Source organism: Agelaius phoeniceus, chromosome 22, assembly GCF_051311805.1.
Source record: "Agelaius phoeniceus isolate bAgePho1 chromosome 22, bAgePho1.hap1, whole genome shotgun sequence".
Lineage (NCBI taxonomy): Eukaryota > Metazoa > Chordata > Aves > Passeriformes > Icteridae > Agelaius > Agelaius phoeniceus.
In genome coordinates, this window is record NC_135286.1 from 5,527,089 (window position 1) to 5,543,955 (window position 16,867).

The 16,867-nt window shown below is 48.1% G+C and overlaps 1 protein-coding gene across 4 annotated transcripts in view; it reads right to left on the minus strand.

Annotated features, from left to right (window-relative positions):
- Window positions 1–599: 599 nt before the first annotated feature.
- HIVEP3 (HIVEP zinc finger 3) overlaps window positions 600–16,867 on the minus strand; it is a 354,592-nt gene continuing 338,324 nt past the window's right edge. For all 4 annotated transcript variants that reach the window (XM_077189804.1, XM_077189805.1, XM_077189806.1 and 1 more), the window contains 2 exons: window positions 9,212–10,278; window positions 600–6,517 (listed from right to left, as the gene is read on the minus strand). In XM_077189804.1, the coding sequence (XP_077045919.1) occupies window positions 5,687–6,517; window positions 9,212–10,278 (1,898 nt within the window). In that variant the 3' untranslated portion in view covers window positions 600–5,686. The remainder of the gene's footprint in view (window positions 6,518–9,211; window positions 10,279–16,867) is intronic.

Consider the following 16,867-nt stretch of genomic DNA (forward strand, 5'->3'; position numbering starts at 1 on the left):
AGCCAGGTCCCTGCTCCTCTCAGCCTCTCCTCCCCGTGTGACACCTCCCCAGCACGCAGCACCTCCAGGCACAGGCAGCTTTTGGATGGGGCAAAGGGTGGCAGGGCAGGAGCTGCCCAGGAGGATTTCAGGGTGAATAAAGGGAATTGATGGGCTGAGTGCAGCTCAGTTCCTGAGGAGGAGCAAGTGGAAGGGGGAAATTCCAGATTTTTTTATAATAATCCTAATTTTTTTCCCTTAATTTTGTGTCCAAGGCCACGCTGGACAAGGCTCCGAGCACCCTGCTCCAGTGGGATCTGTCCCTACCCAGCTGGGGCTGGGCCTGCATGATCTTTAAGGTCCTTTCCAACCCAAACCAGTCTGGGATTGTGGGAATTCAGCCTGGCCTCTGCAGAGCATCCATTGCTCAGGGCCTCAGCTCTGTGAGGTGGAAAAAAAGGAGGAAAAACTGGAATAAAACCCAATTGTGGAATTTCCATGAGGGCAGCACTTCCCCTGCAGGGATGGGGTGGCTGCAGCAGAACCAGGATTTATCCAGATGTGCCTCCAGGGAGCTGGGAAATAAAACAGGAATTAAAGGATGCCACTCACACACGTAGTGATATGTTGGGACTTTAAAATTTATTCCAACATGCTGTTTTTTTAAAAATATGCCCAGACCGAGCAGACAATCTGAGCTGTAGTAAAGGCAATATTATACTTGTAAAAACTTCTCATTCACAGTACAGATGTCATTTACAATAAGGGTCACAAACATCAAATACTGAGTATTTTTCTTTTTTTTTTTGTTGTTTTCTTGTTTTTTGTGTGTTTTTTGTTCAGTTTTTTTTGTTGTTTTTACATCAGACTGTGCTTTTTACCTGCATTTTTTTTTTGCACTGATATAACCATACAGACATTGCAAGATGCAAGTGTAGAAACTGGAGTTCAAATAAAATTACAGGCAAAACTACCAAATTCCATTGGACGCTGTACATATTTACAGTACCATTTTTTGGAATGTATTGCCATTTTAAGAACATATAGAAACTTTCTACAGACTATTCCACTTACAGAATACATACACCTTTTAGAAAAAAAGGCAAATATTTATCTTACATGAGACCATGTATATTAAATTTGCGTACACATTATTATTATTATTAATTATTATTATTAATTATTTTTTACATTACATTTACTAAAGTGATCGTAAGTGCCATCATATCTCAGTAATGAAAACAGATTGGTTTTATGCCATCAGGACTGATGTTTTTTAGTTTTTTTTTTTTTCTTTTTTTTCTCTTTTTTTTTTTTGTAAATAACTTACAATACGGTTTTATTTGTAAATACTGTGCAATAGACAGAAATGTTAAAAGGAAAGGAAAGAAAAAAAGCAGATGATGAACAGGGGAAAAGCAAGGAGAGCAGGGAAGGGCTAGATCAAATCCTGGAGGATTTTGCATGGAAATTGGGATAATTTGAATGATTTCTCCTAGGATATTGCTTGTTCAGGTGCTGTCCCTGTGGATTTTGGACAAAACTCGAGGCAGGGAAAGCTGCAGATGTGTTGGGCAGGGGAAGGCAGAGCCCCAGCCCCAGCAGGAAGGATTTGGGATGCTCTGGGTGGACACAGGTGGGAATTACCTGCCCTGCCCCAGCAGGACCCAGCAGCTCAGCAGGGCTGGATTTGGGATCAGAGCAGGGCTTGGGACTGCTGGGACGTTAGGGACACCAGGGCTGGGATGTCACCCTTGGGAGCAGGTGAGGAACTGCATTTCTCAGTGGGAAGCTGGACATTCACAGCTGTTTCATTACGGATGCAGCTCCTGGGGATCCAGCCAAGGAGCTGGCAATAATCCGAGCTGGCAGAGCTCTGCCTCGAGGATAGGGTGGTTTGGGGAGCCCTCTCCTCACCCCATGGTCTGCTCAGCCCTGCCAGACCCCGAGCTCAATTTAGGAGCTAAATCCCTGCTGCAGCACAAAGGAGTTGCTGAAATTCCAGAAGTGCTCAAGATTAAGGTCCGGGAGCTTTCTGAGCTCTGCGTGTCAGTCCTGGTATAAGAACAGTCAGGGAGTGATCCCAGAGCTTGGGCCAAGTCCTCTGTGTGCAGGAGGAATTCTGGCTCCAGAGCATCCCTGTGTGATCCAGGAGCTGCATGGATGGGAGCCACCCAAACAGCTCAGCAGGGTGAAATAGCTGTGAAAATAATCAGTGGAATATCCCCATGGGATTGGGGCTGATGGAGCAGCCACACCACAGGAGCAGCCAGGCCGTGCCCTCATGGATTATAAATTGGAGAAGCTCTGCCATGAGAAAAGCAGAGGATTTTATTTCCATCTGCTGCTGAACAGGGAGGGCTGGGCTCTGCTTCTTCATTTACATTATTAATACATTCTCTGGTAAATTATCCCACTAATTGTTCTGCAAAGCCACCCTTTCAGCCCTTGTGGGAAGCAAAAAGGGATTCTCTATATTCTCCATCCCTGTTTTGCAGGCAGAACAGACATTCAGAGCGACTCGAAAAGCTGTGACCAGCAATCAGCTTCCACCGAGGGTGACAAAGGGAGACCAAAGGGGATCCGGCTGGGAACGGCAGCCACGGCTGAGGGCTGGGGATGACACCCAGCCCTATAAAAACCCCGGGAGTGACATTCCTGCGCTCCTCGGCCGAGCACGGGGCAGAGGGACGCACTTGTGTGCCCGCAGCCAGAGATGCTGGTGCTGGTGCTGCGGGTCCCTCCCGCGGAGCTCTGAGCTGGCAGTGCGACCATTAGCCCTTAATTAGCAAGGAGTTATTTTTGGGGGGAGCCTTCTCGCCCCTGGGTACAGCGTGAAGCACCATTTCACCCCAGCCAGAGAAGCCAAACTGGGTTGGGACTCGGTTTTTTTGTGCCCATCTCCTGAGTTTGCGGCGGTCCCTGCCTGCCCCGCTCCGCGGCTGCCGGGGGTGGGGAGGGCATCCGGGCAGGGAATGTCCCCGGGAGCACCTCAGCCCTTTCCCAAACTCCTTTTCCTGGGTTCTTTTTGACCCCGGCTGAAAAGATCTGGATGGCTACGCACAAACTGCCCGGACGCTCCGCAGCTGAGATGCAGAAAGCTTCGAGCTGCTAGGAAAGCTTAAAAATCCTGATCATGACAATAATAAACCCCCACAACAACGACAACAAAATCATCAATAAACCAATGTAAAGACTTCAGGGTTTTCTTGGGCTTTTTTCCCTCTTTCCACAAATGACAGAGGGGGAAAAAAATCCACAGAAAGTTTAAATAGATTAAAGGTTGAAATGCAGTTACAGGAAGAAGCTGAGCAGATTTGATCTAGCCCAAAACTCACGGCAAATGCACCAAAAAACCAGACACAGCTGCTGCAGTACTTTTATGTACCATACATATATATATATATATTTATATATATATATGTAAAATTAAATACAAAAAGCTACCTTGGATCAAGTTAAGAGTGTGACAAGGGGCAGAAAGTGGCCAAAATCGGGGAAATCTCTCGATTTCATGGGTGGTTTCCAGGGATGCTCACACCAGCCCCGGCCGAGCACTCCACTCCCACTCACCCCGGGATTAGGCGCGGATTAAGCACGCACTTAAAGCCTGAGGAGTGTTTAAACCGGTGCTCAAGAGCTCGAGTGAACCGAGCCGAGCTCCAGCCCCTGCTCTGCCTCTGCAAACAGGAGCAGCTTCCAGGCTCGGGGCCAAAAAAGGGGGAGATGGGAAAAAGGGAAACCTGATAAAAGTGCTAATTAGGGGATAAATGGGTTCTGGACGTTGTTTTGGTCAGTGTCACAGCCTTAATGGTATTTCCATGATATCTTTTTTTTTGTACTTAATTCCTTTTACAAGAAGAGCAAAAAAAAAAAAGAAAAGAAAAAATGACAGAAGATTATTAAAAAATTTCTATTCTTTGCCCGTGAAACGGGAACAGTTCATAGCTCATCAAGTCTGGCAAGGAAATATGTTCTCATTCAGAATTTTATTTGATTCCTTTTATTATTTTTTTGTATTTTTATTTTTTTTTAAAAAGTGTATTATGTACCCGATAAACTGGAACAGCTCTGAAAGAAGAAAGAACTGGTCCACTGGTTAAATATTTATATCTTTTTTTTGTTGTTGTTAAAATAAAAAAAAAAAGAGGTTTGTACAGATTGCATCGACCAGAAAACCCTCTGAAGTAGTAAAGAACCTGCCGGGGTAAATGACTTGAAACTTTGTGGTTTAAAAAGTTGTGACAGAGGAATGGCTCTGTCGGGGTCACTCTGGATTTGGTATCAGATTTATTGGCAGTTCAGGCCTTTGCTCTGCCAGGGATGCTCATCCCGAAAAATCTGCTCTGGAAAAAGCTGCTGCGCATGCATAACAAGCTGATTTTGCAAGCATTCACCATTCACCATCAAAATTTTTATCTCCCAAAACCAGCCAGAAACAGGACCTGTCCATGCCAGAGGGGCTGAGCTGGGGATGTCCCACGCCAATAAATAAATAAAGGTGAGAAGAGGAGCCAGAGGCACCGAGAGCCCTGGAGGAGGAGCAGAGCCCAGAGCCCTCCTGCATCCCTGGAAATCCCAGAGGGAGCCTGGGTGGGGTGGGATGGGACGGGATGGGATGGGATGGGATGGGATGGGATGGGATGGGATGGGATGGGGGCAGCTTGTCCACAACTCAAACATGCTGGAGGGAGAAATGGTTTCAAGGCTGAGTTCCTCCCCCTCTGACACCAAGGGAGGGTTTGCAGAGGCTCCCCCAGCCCAGGCAGGGCTTTGCCGGGCGCTGCGGGAGGATTAAAGCAAAGCAAGCAGGAGGCTCGTCCAGCGAGAGACCCTTCCTGGCACGGGCTCTACATTCCATACATTCCTACCTTCTCGCAGGTAAATCTTTGAAGAAGAATATTTTCTTTTTTTTTCTTTTTTTTTTTTTTTAGTTTTTTTTGTCCCTTTTTTTTTATTTTATTAGAAAAGTGCTTTGCTGGGTTCTGCAGGAGGGAGGGGTGCTCGCGGTTTGTCGTCCTCTTTTCGAGGGACAATTTCTCTCCCTGCACACAACGAACCTCCCCTGCTCAAGGAAGTGCTACTGTTCAGTCACAAGGTCAGGGTAAACACGTTTTTCAAATGTAAAGCAGTTTCAACTGTTTAAAGCACAACCATAGGGATGCGAGGAAAAAGAAAACCAAAAAAACCAAGCACTTTGCAAGAATTAAATAAAGCATGTAATAAATACGAATCATAAACTTCTGTACACAGGAGCAAGGGTTTGGGGTTTTTTTTTCTTTTTTTTTTAATCATTTAAGCAATATAAAAAAAAGGTTTTTTTCTGTTTTGCTTTTGTTTTCAGTGCATCTTCTTCCTCTTTAAAATGCTTAACCCTTTCCTTTCTGCATCTCTCAGGCCCAGGATTACGCACACCTAAATGGCAAAAAAGACAAGGTCTAACAAACCCCCTTTCCAAAAAACTCTAAAAAAATATTCACAGCCTCAAACAGTTTTGTACATTTCAAGCAACAAAAGGTATAGAAAAAGGCACAAGTAACTGCATACATGTGGAGATAATACCAGACTGGGACAAAGAAAACCAGGAATTTTCCATGGGTTTGGTCATTCACTAGAGTGCTTCTTATGATTATACTAAAGGAAATAGTGTTGAAAATGTCTGTTGATTTTACAGAGGAAGCCTAAAGGTGGAACAGCTGGCGGAGGCTTAAGTACTTCCCGCGTTTTCATCCACCTTTTTGTGAGTTTGACCTAAATCGGAGTGCTCTGGGTGTGGGCTGCTCCCGCCGGGCTCTCCGGAGCGGTTCCTGGGGCGCGGGGCCTGGGGGTGGCCAGGGGGGGCTTCTGAGGGGCTGTCCCTGGCCAGCGAGGGGACGGCTGAGATGAAAGTGCAGGCTGGTTCCGAAGGGGTGCTCGAGCTGCCCGATGGCTGCTTGCCCGTGGCTTTGGAGGGTTCCTCCCCGCTGGCCGAGGGCTCCACAGAGGGTTCCTTGGGCGTGCTGGGGCTGCCGGGGGACACCGAGGCCCGCGGCCGCTCCGCCAGGCCAGGCTCGGCCTCCGCCGCGGGCCCGTGCTCCTCCTGCTCCTGCTGGAGCTCGCTAGTCCTCATCTTCTCCTCCAAGAAGCCACCACCCGCCGGCTCCGGGCTCAGGGTGTACTTGGAGACCTTGGCCACGGGGGACACGGACGCCGATGAGGGCTCTGGAGGGCTCTGGGGCTCCCCGTCCCTCGTGGCGGCCCGGCTGAGCTGGGCGAGGCCGCTGGCTGCGGGGAAGTGTCCGCCTTGGAGGGGCAGCGCGGGGCCGGGCACCAGGCTGGCGTGGGAGCTGGGCCTGGCCTGCACCATCTGGATGCCCCCGATGGGGATCATGGGGTACGGGGTCCTGGCGAGCTGCTGCGAGTGCAGCGGGAGGTGGCTGAAGACATTCTCCTCCCCTCGGCCGGGAGCGTGGAGGTCGTGAGGGGCCTGCAGCAGGGGCCGGGGGCACGCGGGCGGCGGGGTGCCGGGGGAGCAGGGCGGGCTGCGGGGTTCCATCTTCTGTGCCAGGGGGAAAAGAAGAGCTGGGTCAGTGTGACACACAGGGATGGCCTCCAAGGACTGGGGTTAGGGTTTATGTGGGTTTGAGGGAGGTCACTCAACTCAAGGAGATGTGGAGCCCCAAACCGTTAAGGTGAGGAGCAGCACAACCCACAGCGTTTCCCTTCTGGGACAAATATGCCCGTGGTGTGTTGGGACACAGATCCAGGGATTTGGCTTAGGCCTGGATCATTATAAAATCAGAGAATTATTTGGTTGGAAGAGACCTTTAAAGGCCATCTTGTCCAACCCCCTGCTGTGGGCAGGGACATCTTTACCGTGTATCTCCCAGCCCCGACCAACCTGGACTTGGACACTTCCAGGGATCCCCCTGGGCAACCTGTGCCAGGGCCTCCCCGCCCTCTGAGTAGAGAATTTCCTCCTTAGCTCTAGGATGGATCTCCCCTCTTTTAGTTTAAAACCATCACCCCTTCTCTCAGAGCTGCCTCTGGAACACTGGCAGAGCTGCCAGCGTTTGCTGCCAGCTGAGCTTCTTGGGATCCCTGTCAGTGCAGGGGGTTCCTGAGAGCCCAGAACGAGGTTATTTTATATTTATTTATTTATTTATTCATTTTCACTGTGCTTTCCTAAAGCAGGATTGCATCCTTACAGCTGCTGAGTGCAGGGATGCTTCCAGTGAGAGGCAGCATCAGCTCCAGCACACCCAGCAGTGGGTCCCCACCACCACCCTCATGGGGTGCTCTGTGCAAATCAAGGGTTCAGACCCTACATTTTACCTTTTCCTCTTTCTCTCTCGGTGCTTCCCATAGTTTCCTAACGTACATCATGGAGAGATATGTGGCTAAACAGAAATGGATTAATTAGTGATGAGGTTATGACTAAATCCCTGCACAGGACTCCCAAGAAGAGGAAGCAACAGAAACTGAAACCAAATTTCAATTAAGATTGGGGTTGGAGATAAAATGTGAGGATCCACTGGAGGGCACATTTCTTTGTAGGATTACGGGGAATAATTCCCTGATTCTGTGAGCTGGATCTCTGAGGAGACAGCAGAGGAAAGCAGCAAAAGAGAACAGGAAAGAGAAAAAAAAGAGCCACCAAAGGTAGTGTGTGCTGGGTCAGCAGTGACAAGCCCCAACACTGCTCAATGTCACTTATCCACAGGAAGCTGTGGCTAAATCACTTCAGGGATGCTGGGAAACCCCAAACAAGTATTTCAGTGGTGCAACAATCACCACGGGGAGAGACTGCCCTAAGCAAGGGCCAGTGGGAAGGGAGATGGTTGTGGTGGGACTTGGCAGCGAGCCTGTCACTGGAACTGAGCTAAGATCATCTTCAAGCTCTGTTTGGGACCTGATAAACCCTTCTCTGGTCTTTCTGTCTCTTGTGGCCTTACCAGGAATGTTAATTTTGCAATGAAAGCCCAGCTGTCCATCGTGCTGATAAAGGGGAATTTTTTCCATTTAGGTTTTTGCTGGTGCTTTGGAGGCACACAGAGAAGTAACAGTGGTGGCTCTGGGTGCAGAAAAAGAGCAGGAAAATGAAGCCAAAAGGTAAATGTGACCAAAGGAGCTGAAAGATGGGAATGGCAGACAAGCAGGGCTTAAAACATTGTCTCCTACTGTGGGTTTGGGAGGGGATTTGCTCCAAGCAGAGGCACTGGGACGTTATCCTGACAGAAGAGCTGAAGGATGAGGGTTTCCAGAGCCCTGGGATTCACCACAAGAAGTGGATTGACAGGAGAGGGAAACAGCATTAAAAGAAGCCAAGGCTTGGTCCTAAAGTAAAGGAGAGTCTCTGAGGTGAGACAAAGACTCAGACTGGAAAGGAGCAGGAAGGAGGCCCCACAGGACAGAAGGTTAGCATGGGCATGGGAGAAAGGTCTGGAGAAGCCCTGGCTCAGCATCTGGGGTGGCAGGGGTTCTGGAAAGGCCTCTCTCTCTCCCCAGTGCAGCCCCTGAGGGCTGCAGCCTCTCTCCACAGCGAGGGGGTCTCACGTTCCTCAGCACAACTGAGAGCAGAGCCAGGCACTCCAGCAGGAATGGGAAATATTCCCCCAAACCCCCATCAGTCTGCCTGCAGCCCTGGGAGGAACAGGAAAATTCCCTTTACCCACAGGATTGGATTTGTCCAGCAGAGAGATTAAATCATGTTCTGGACCCAGTGGGAAACCCCTCTGTGTGCTGAAGAGAGGAGAGATGAAATGAGAGCTGTCCAAACAATCATTTCTCAGCAGCTCATCCAGCAGAGCTGGCTGTGGGTGGACACAGGGCTCAGCCAGGGCTGGCTCAGGTCACTGACCACTGGGAAATGGTCACAGCTCCAAGCCAGCCAGGGAAACCTCAGGGATGGGAATGAAATTCCCAGGAGCAAAAAGGCTCTTAGAGACAATTAATCATTAAGAGTTTGTCCTTGCTGATTGTCCCAGCAGGACTGGCTGGCTCAGGAGTGGGAATAACCCCTTGGAGAAGGGATAACTTTATTTCTCTCCAACTGAGAAGGGCAGGACCCAAATGGGTGCAAAGCCCACTGGTTTTTTTGCACCCAAATGGGTGCAAAATCCCCTGTCCCTGTTCTCAGGGTCACTTGTGACAGTGACAGTTCTCAAGGTCACTTCTGCACCACAGCCTCCACCAAAAACTGTGTCAGAGACCACCCTGTGGGGACCAGAGGGCAGCAGGGCACTGGACTTACCAGCTTGGACTCGTAGAGCTGTAAGTTTTTGCCAAAGAACCTGTGAGGTAGAGGCATCGAAGAGAATATCCCGGGCTGGGCTTGATATGAGCTTGGAACTTTGTCCTCTGCTGATTTGCTCGTGCCAGGCAAGTCCTCTTTGCCAGGGGGTGGATACCTGGCCAGCTCCAAGCAGCCTGGAGACAAGACTTTCTTCAAGGAGAAGTACCTCAGGGATGCCATCTCTCTGCTGGGCGACGAGTGCCTGGCAGGGGCCGCTTCTCCATCAGGGGGGAGGGCTGTCCTCGGGGACAGCTCCCTCCGGGGGGACAGGTGCCTGCTGGGCGACAGCTCGAGCCTTGGGGACACGCATCTCAGGGGAGAGGCCTCCCTCCTGGGAGAGAGGCGCTGGCAGGGGGACAGCCCCCTCCCTGGGGACAGGCACCTCAGGGAGGACAGCTCTGCCGTGGGGGAGAAGCGTTTGGGGGACGTTTCGTTTTTGGTCAGTGCGTGCTTCCTCGCCAGCACTGCTCTGCTGCTGCTGCTGCTGCTGCCACCCCCTCTGCCACACTCCTGGCTCGGGGACCACCTTTTCCTCGGGGAGGTGTCTTTGGAGGTCGACAGGTCCATGGCCAAGGACATCTGTGGCCTGGTGACAGATTCTCTCTCAGCAGGAGCCAAGCGCTCGGTGGAGGTCAGAGCTGGTCTGTGGAGGCTCAGGAAGCTGTGGCACACAGCAATGTCACTGCTGTCTGCTGACCACTTGCTCTCCAGCCCTGAGGAGGAGGAGGCCTGCTGGCCTTCCCCTGCTTTCGGGGTGCTGGAGGCAGCTTCTTGAGCTGGGGATGTTTGGGTGCCTTCCTCTGGAGAGGACGGGGAGCCCCCTGAGGAGGGCAGCAGGAGGGTGCCGGCTTTGCCTTCCGGCAGCTTCGGCGCTGGCTCGTCTTGGCTCTCCTCTTCCTCCTCATCTTCCTCGTCCTCGTTGTCGTCGTCGTCGTCAGATTCCTCGAGGTCTGAAAACTGGTGCTCCTCGATGGGCTCAGATCCCTCCCGCCCCTCAGAGTCCTGGAAAAGGTCTTCACTGGTTCCTGGAGGCAAACACAGAACAGAGAGTAGAAAACCTTCAGGGGTGATTTCTGTGCTATATCTGCTCACCAAACACATGTAATGGGCTATTTTTGTGTTAAATCTGCTCACCAAACACATATAATGGGCTATTTTTGTGTTAAATCTGCTCACTAAACACATGTAAAGGGCTGTTTTTGTGTTAAATCTGCACACCAAACACATATCATGGGCTATTTTTGTGTTAAATCTGCTCACTAAACACATGTAAAGGGCTGTTTTTGTGTTAAATCTGCACACCAAACACATATAAGGGGCAATTTTTGTGTTAAATCTGTTCACCAAACACCTGTAATGGGCTATTTCTGTGTTAAATCTGCTCACCAAACACATATAAGGGGCAATTTTTGTGTTAAATCTGCACACCAAACACATGTAATGGGCTATTTTTGTGTCAAATCTCCTCATAGAACACATGTGAGGGGCTATTTTTGTGTTAAATCTGCTCATAGAATACATGTAAGAGTCTATTTCTGTGTTAAATCTGCTCATCAAACACATGTAAGGGGCTATTTTTGTGTCAAATCTCCTCATAGAACACATGTGAGGGGCTATTTTTGTGTTAGACCTGCTCACAGAACACATGTGAGGGGGTATTTCTGTGCTAAATCTGCACACCAAACACATGTTCAGGGTCTATTTTTGTGTTAAATTTCCTCACAGAACACATGTGAGGGGCTATTTTTGTGTTAGACCTGCTCACAGAATGCATGTAAGGGGCTATTTTTGAGTTAAATCTGCTCACCAAACACATGTTCAGGGTCTATTTCTGTGCTAAATCTGCTCACAAGCTCTAAGGGCAGAGAGGATCTGGCTGCTCCTGGGTCTGATCATCTCCTGCTTTGAGCTGCAGCCCTGCCATCTCTACTGCTGCTGATCCCAGCAGATCCCAGTCAATCCCACTCCACCCCAGTTCCAGTTGCAGCTCTGGCAGCACACACAGCCCTCAGTCCCTGCTGGGCACCTGCCACACTCTTTATTTGCTCTAAAATGAAAAAAAAAACCCATCCTTTAATAGGTGAGAATGGCATCACCTTCACCCTTCAGTGGGGTTTGATGATTATTTGTTACAATGGTGACTCCAGAATATCCACAGCTGCCACCAGCTTCATGTGTTGGGCCTTTTCCTGCCCAGATTTCATGACAGATAAACACCAGCAAGGCAGAACTTTTGCTAAAAATCCAACAGGGTGGAAGGAACCTCAGTGGATTTCCCTGGGTAGGATAAATTCCAGCTGTGCTTTGAGGGCAGAGGGTTTGGGGCTCTGTAAATCAGAGCTTGCAGGCAGTGAGGAGGATAAAAAAGCAAATTCTACAGGATTTTAAATATTTCTGCAGGTTAAAACACATCTCCATGCTGCCTGAAGGGTCAGCAGGAGCTTTCTGAGCTGGGTACCTATTGGATTTTCAGCATGCCCTGTGGCAGGAGGAATGATGAATCTGACTCCATGTTCTCAGAAGGCTAATTCATTATTTTATGATACTATATTATATTAAAGAATACACAGCACCAAGTCCCCATGATGGACTAAAACCCTAATTTGGTTTATTTGGAACGCCAGGGCCTGCAGGAAGCACTTGGCATTCCCAATGCCGTGGATTTTCCCATGGCTGTTATCCAGCCAAGAGTCTGCCTGGAGCTGGGAACAGAAGGAGCAGCTCACCCCAGTTCCAAACATCCCTGGGGCACAGCCCTCCCTGCAGCTCCCCTATTGGATTTGTGGGGTGTCCCGAGGAAGGGAGGAATGATGAATCTGACTCCATGTTCTCAGAAGGCTAATTCATTATTTTATGATACTGTATTATATTAAAGAATGCTGAACTAAACTATACTAAAGAATACAGAAAGGATACAGAAAGGACTTTTGCTAAAAATCCAACAGGGTGGAAGGAACCTCAGTGGATTTCCCTGGGTAGGATAAATTCCAGCTGTGGTTTGAGGGCAGAGGGTTTGGGGCTCTGTAAATCAGAGCTTGCAGGCAGTGAGGAGGATAAAAAAAGCAAATTCTACAGGATTTGAAATATTTCTGCAGGTTAAAACACATCTCCATGCTGTCTGAAGGGCCAGCAGGAGCTTTCTGAGCTGGGTACCTATTGGATTTTCAGCGTGCCCTGTGGCAGGAGGAATGATGAATCTGACTCCATGTTTTCAGAAGGCTAATTCATTATTTTATTATACTATATTATATTAAAGAATACACAGCACCAAGTCCCCATGATGGACTAAAACCCTAATTTGGTTTATTTGGAACGCCAGGGCCTGCAGGAAGCACTTGGCATTCCCACTCCCATGGATTTTCCCATGGCTGTTATCCAGCCAAGAGTCTGCCTGGAGCTGGGAACAGAAAGGAGCAGCTCACCCCAGTTCCAAACATCCCTGGGGCACAGCCCTCCCTGCAGCTCCCCTATTGGATTTGTGGGGTGTCCCGAGGAAGGGAGGAATGATGAATCTGACTCCATGTTCTCAGAAGGCTGATTCATTATTTTATGATACTATATTATATTAAAGAATGCTGAACTAAACTATACTAAAGAATACAGAAAGGTACAGAAAGGACTTTTGCTAAAAATCCAACAGGGTGGAAGGAACCTCAGTGGATTTCCCCGGGTAGGATAAATTCCAGCTGTGGTTTGAGGGCAGAGGGTTTGGGGCTCTGTAAATCAGAGCTTGCAGGCAGTGAGGAGGATAAAAAAGCAAATTCTACAGGATTTTAAATATTTCTGCAGGTTAAAACACATCTCCATGCTGCCTGAAGGGCCAGCAGGAGCTTTCTGAGCTGGGTACCTATTGGATTTTCAGGGTGCCCTGTGGCAGGCAGGAATGATGAATCTGACTCCATGTTCTCAGAAGGCTAATGTATTATTTTATGATACTATATTATATTAAAGAATGCTGTACTAAACTATACTAAAGAATACAGAAAGGATATTTAGAGAAGGCTAAAAAAGATGATAATGAAAACTCGTGACTCTCTCCAGAATCTTGACACAGCTTGGCCCTGATTGGCCAAAGAGTGAAAACAACTCACAGTAAAAACTAATAAAAACAACCACCTGTGGGTAAACAATCCCCAAACACATTCCACATGAGCAAACACAGGATAATCAAATCAGATAATTATTGTTTTCCTTTTTCTCTGAGGCTTCTCAGCTTCCCAGGAGAAAAATCCTGGGCGAAGGGATTTTTCCAGAAAATGTGACTGTGACAGGTACCGAGCTGTCAATGCTCAGAGGAAAATCTGCTCCTCCTGTGGCAGGAGTGCAGAGCTGCTGGCAGCAGTGACAGCAGTGACAGCCCGGACAGGGCCGCCGGGGACAGCCACTGGATGTCACTGCAGCCCAGCAGAACGGCACTGCCGGGGGCCTGCCCTGGGAATGCCACCCGTGCCCAGCCAGGGGCCAGAGCTGCTGGGACACCTCGGGTCGGGGACTGCCAGCAGAGCACGGAGATGCTGGGACACCTGTGGGTGACACCTGTGGGTGACACCTGAGTTACATCTGTGTGACACCTGTGTGTGACACCTGAGTGACATCTGTGTGACAAGCGTGTGACCCTGATGTGATACGTGACACCTGTGTAATACCTGTGTGTGAGACCTGAGTGACATCTGTGTGACACCTGTGGGTGACACCTGTGTGTGACACCTGAGTGACATCTGTGTGACACCTGTGTGTGACACCTGAGTGACCTGTGGGTGACACCTGTGGGTGACACCTGAGTGACATGTGTGTGACAAGTGTGTGACCCTGATGTGATATGTGACACCTGTGTAATACCTGTGTGTGACACCTGAGTGACATCTGTGTGACCCCTGTGTGTGACCCCTGTGTGTGACCCCTATGTGATACCTGACACCTGTGTGTGACCCCTGTGTGTGACCCCTGTGTATGACCCCTGTGTGTGACACCTGTGTGTGACCACTATGTGATACCTGACACCTGTGTGTGACTGTCACAGTCACATTTTCTGAAAAATCCCTTTGCCCAGGATTTTTCTCCTGGGAGGCTGAGAAGCCTCAGAGAAAAGGGAAACAATTCTTCTCTCATTTGCTTCTCCTGTGCTGTGCTCCTGTGGAATGTGTTTGGAGATTGTTTACCCACAGGTGATTGTTCCATTGGATTCTGCTGGGAGTTGTTTTCACTCTTGGGATAATCAGGGCCAAGCTGTGTCAGGGCTCTGGCGAGAGTCAGGAGTTTTCATTGTTATCTTTTTAACCTTCTGTCTGTATCCTTTCTGTATTCTTTAGTATAGTTTAGTATAGCATTCTTTAATATAATATAGTATCATAAAATAATAAATTAGCCTTTTGTGAACATGGAGTCAGATTCATCATTCCTTCCTGCTATGGGGGACCCTTAAAATACCACAAGTGACCCCTGTGTGACCCCTGTGTGACACCTGTGGGTGACACCTGCGGGTGACACCTCTGTGTGACCCCTGTCTGTGACACCTTTATGTGACAAATGTGTGTGAAATTTGTGTGCCCTGATGAAGGAAGGAATGATGAATCTGACTCCATGTTCTCAGAAGGCTAATTTTTTATTTTATGATACTATATTATATTAAAGAATGCTATACTAAATTATACTAAAGAATACAGAAAGGATACTTGTACAGAAAGCTAAAAAGATGATAATGAAACTCATGACTCTCTCCAGAGTCCTGACACAGCTTGGCACTGATTGGCCAAAGAGTGAAAACAGCTCACAGCAGAATCCAATGGAACAATCACCTGTGGGTAACCAATCTCCAAACACATTCCACATGAGCACAGCACAGGAGAAGCAAATGAGAGAAGAATTGTTTTCCTTTTCCCTGAGGCTTCTCAGCTTCCCAGGAGACAAATCCTGGCTGAAGGGATTTGTTCAGAAGATGTGAATGCCACACTCTCCCTGGAAAGGGATTCTGGATTGTGAAATCCTCCACGGTGACGGGGCTGCTGGGCCTGGGCTGTTTGCAAAGCCCCAGGGGAACTGAGCTCAGAACAAATATTATTCCAAACTCCCAGCTGCAGGCTGAGCTGAGCAGATTTCCTGCTTGGAACAGGAATGCATTTCACTGGCAGAGCTGGGAGCCAGCCCTGACTCTGCCTTTGGGGCTGGGGACAGGCAGGAGCTGTGCCTGGCCATGGTGCTCTCCTTTCCTTGCCCCAGCTGGGACAGAGGAATCCCTGTCACTGGAAATGCCAAACTTGCCCCAGTTAGGGGTCAGGAGTGAAGGGAAAGTGAAGCCAGCCCCAAAGGGAGGAGCTGATTGCATTTGCCACCACAAATTCCAGCGAGGGGAACATCCCAGAGAGTCCTGGGACAGCCCCAGGGAATTGCTTTGGCATCCTGACACAATCCCTGCAGGCAGGGACAGAGCTCAGACCTGAGCCAGGCTTCCCAAATTCATCCTGCTGAGCTCACGGGCAGAGAAAGGGCAGGGCTATAACAGATATTATTGTTTGATGTTTGGGAGAAATGATAAGGAGGATTTTATTTTATTAGAAGGTTAAATATTATTATATTATATTATATTATATTATATTATATATCATATCATATTATATTATATCTTATTATATCTTATTATATCTTATTATATGATATTATATCTTATTATATTATATCTTATTATATGTTATCATATTATATGAATTTGTTAAGTATTTAATTGCACAACTCTACAGTAATTTGTGACTGTTAGTTTATAGTTTTGATACATATATACTTGGATTTAATTGGTTAGGGAATTAAAACACTTATGTTAGAATTTAATTATTGATTTTTTTTTAGGCAAACAATTTTTTACCATGTATTTTACTTGTGAACAAACACAGGCTGCAGCAAATGAGATAAGAATTGAGAATAAAAGTATTGAGAATTGAGAACAAAGGTAAAAAATATCTCTTATTGAGATAAGAATTATCTCAATAAAAATTGAGATAATTTTTCCTTTCTCTGAGGTTCAGAGAATGCGAATCCCAGAAATTTTTGGGGAAGTTGCGTTTTGCTTTTCTCTGTGAAATGTGTGACACAGGGCAGGGAGGGAGGGAGGGAGGGAGGAAGGAGAGAGGGAATTAGTGGGAATGTGTCCTGCTGACAGCTTTGTCTGAGGCTGCCTCTCACTCATTCCATGTGTGTTATTTATTCTCCCCAGCTGGTACCAGCCCACCGAGCCCAGCCCAGGCAGGAGTGAGGATTTATACTCCAATCTCCTTTTATAGTAACACCCATTGCTTTCTGCTGCCCCTTAAATAGAAATACAAACAATCAAGTGAAATACAACTCCAGTTTAAAATAATCCAGGGAGTTTTAGGAACTGCTGCTCCCTCCCTGCCTGCCCCCAGAGGAAAGCACAGCAACCTTCCTGTGCTGCTTTGTGTCACGTGGAAATTGGAGCCTTTTTTATTATTATTATTTAATTAAAGCAGCTCATTTTGTTCTTGTTCTGAGTCTCTTTGTGAGGAAGAGAGAGGACACAGGGGAGGGCTCCTTGCAGCCCCTCACCCTGAGAGCAGGGGCTGTGATCACAGCTGGGATCTCGAATTTCTCACGCACCTTTCTGCC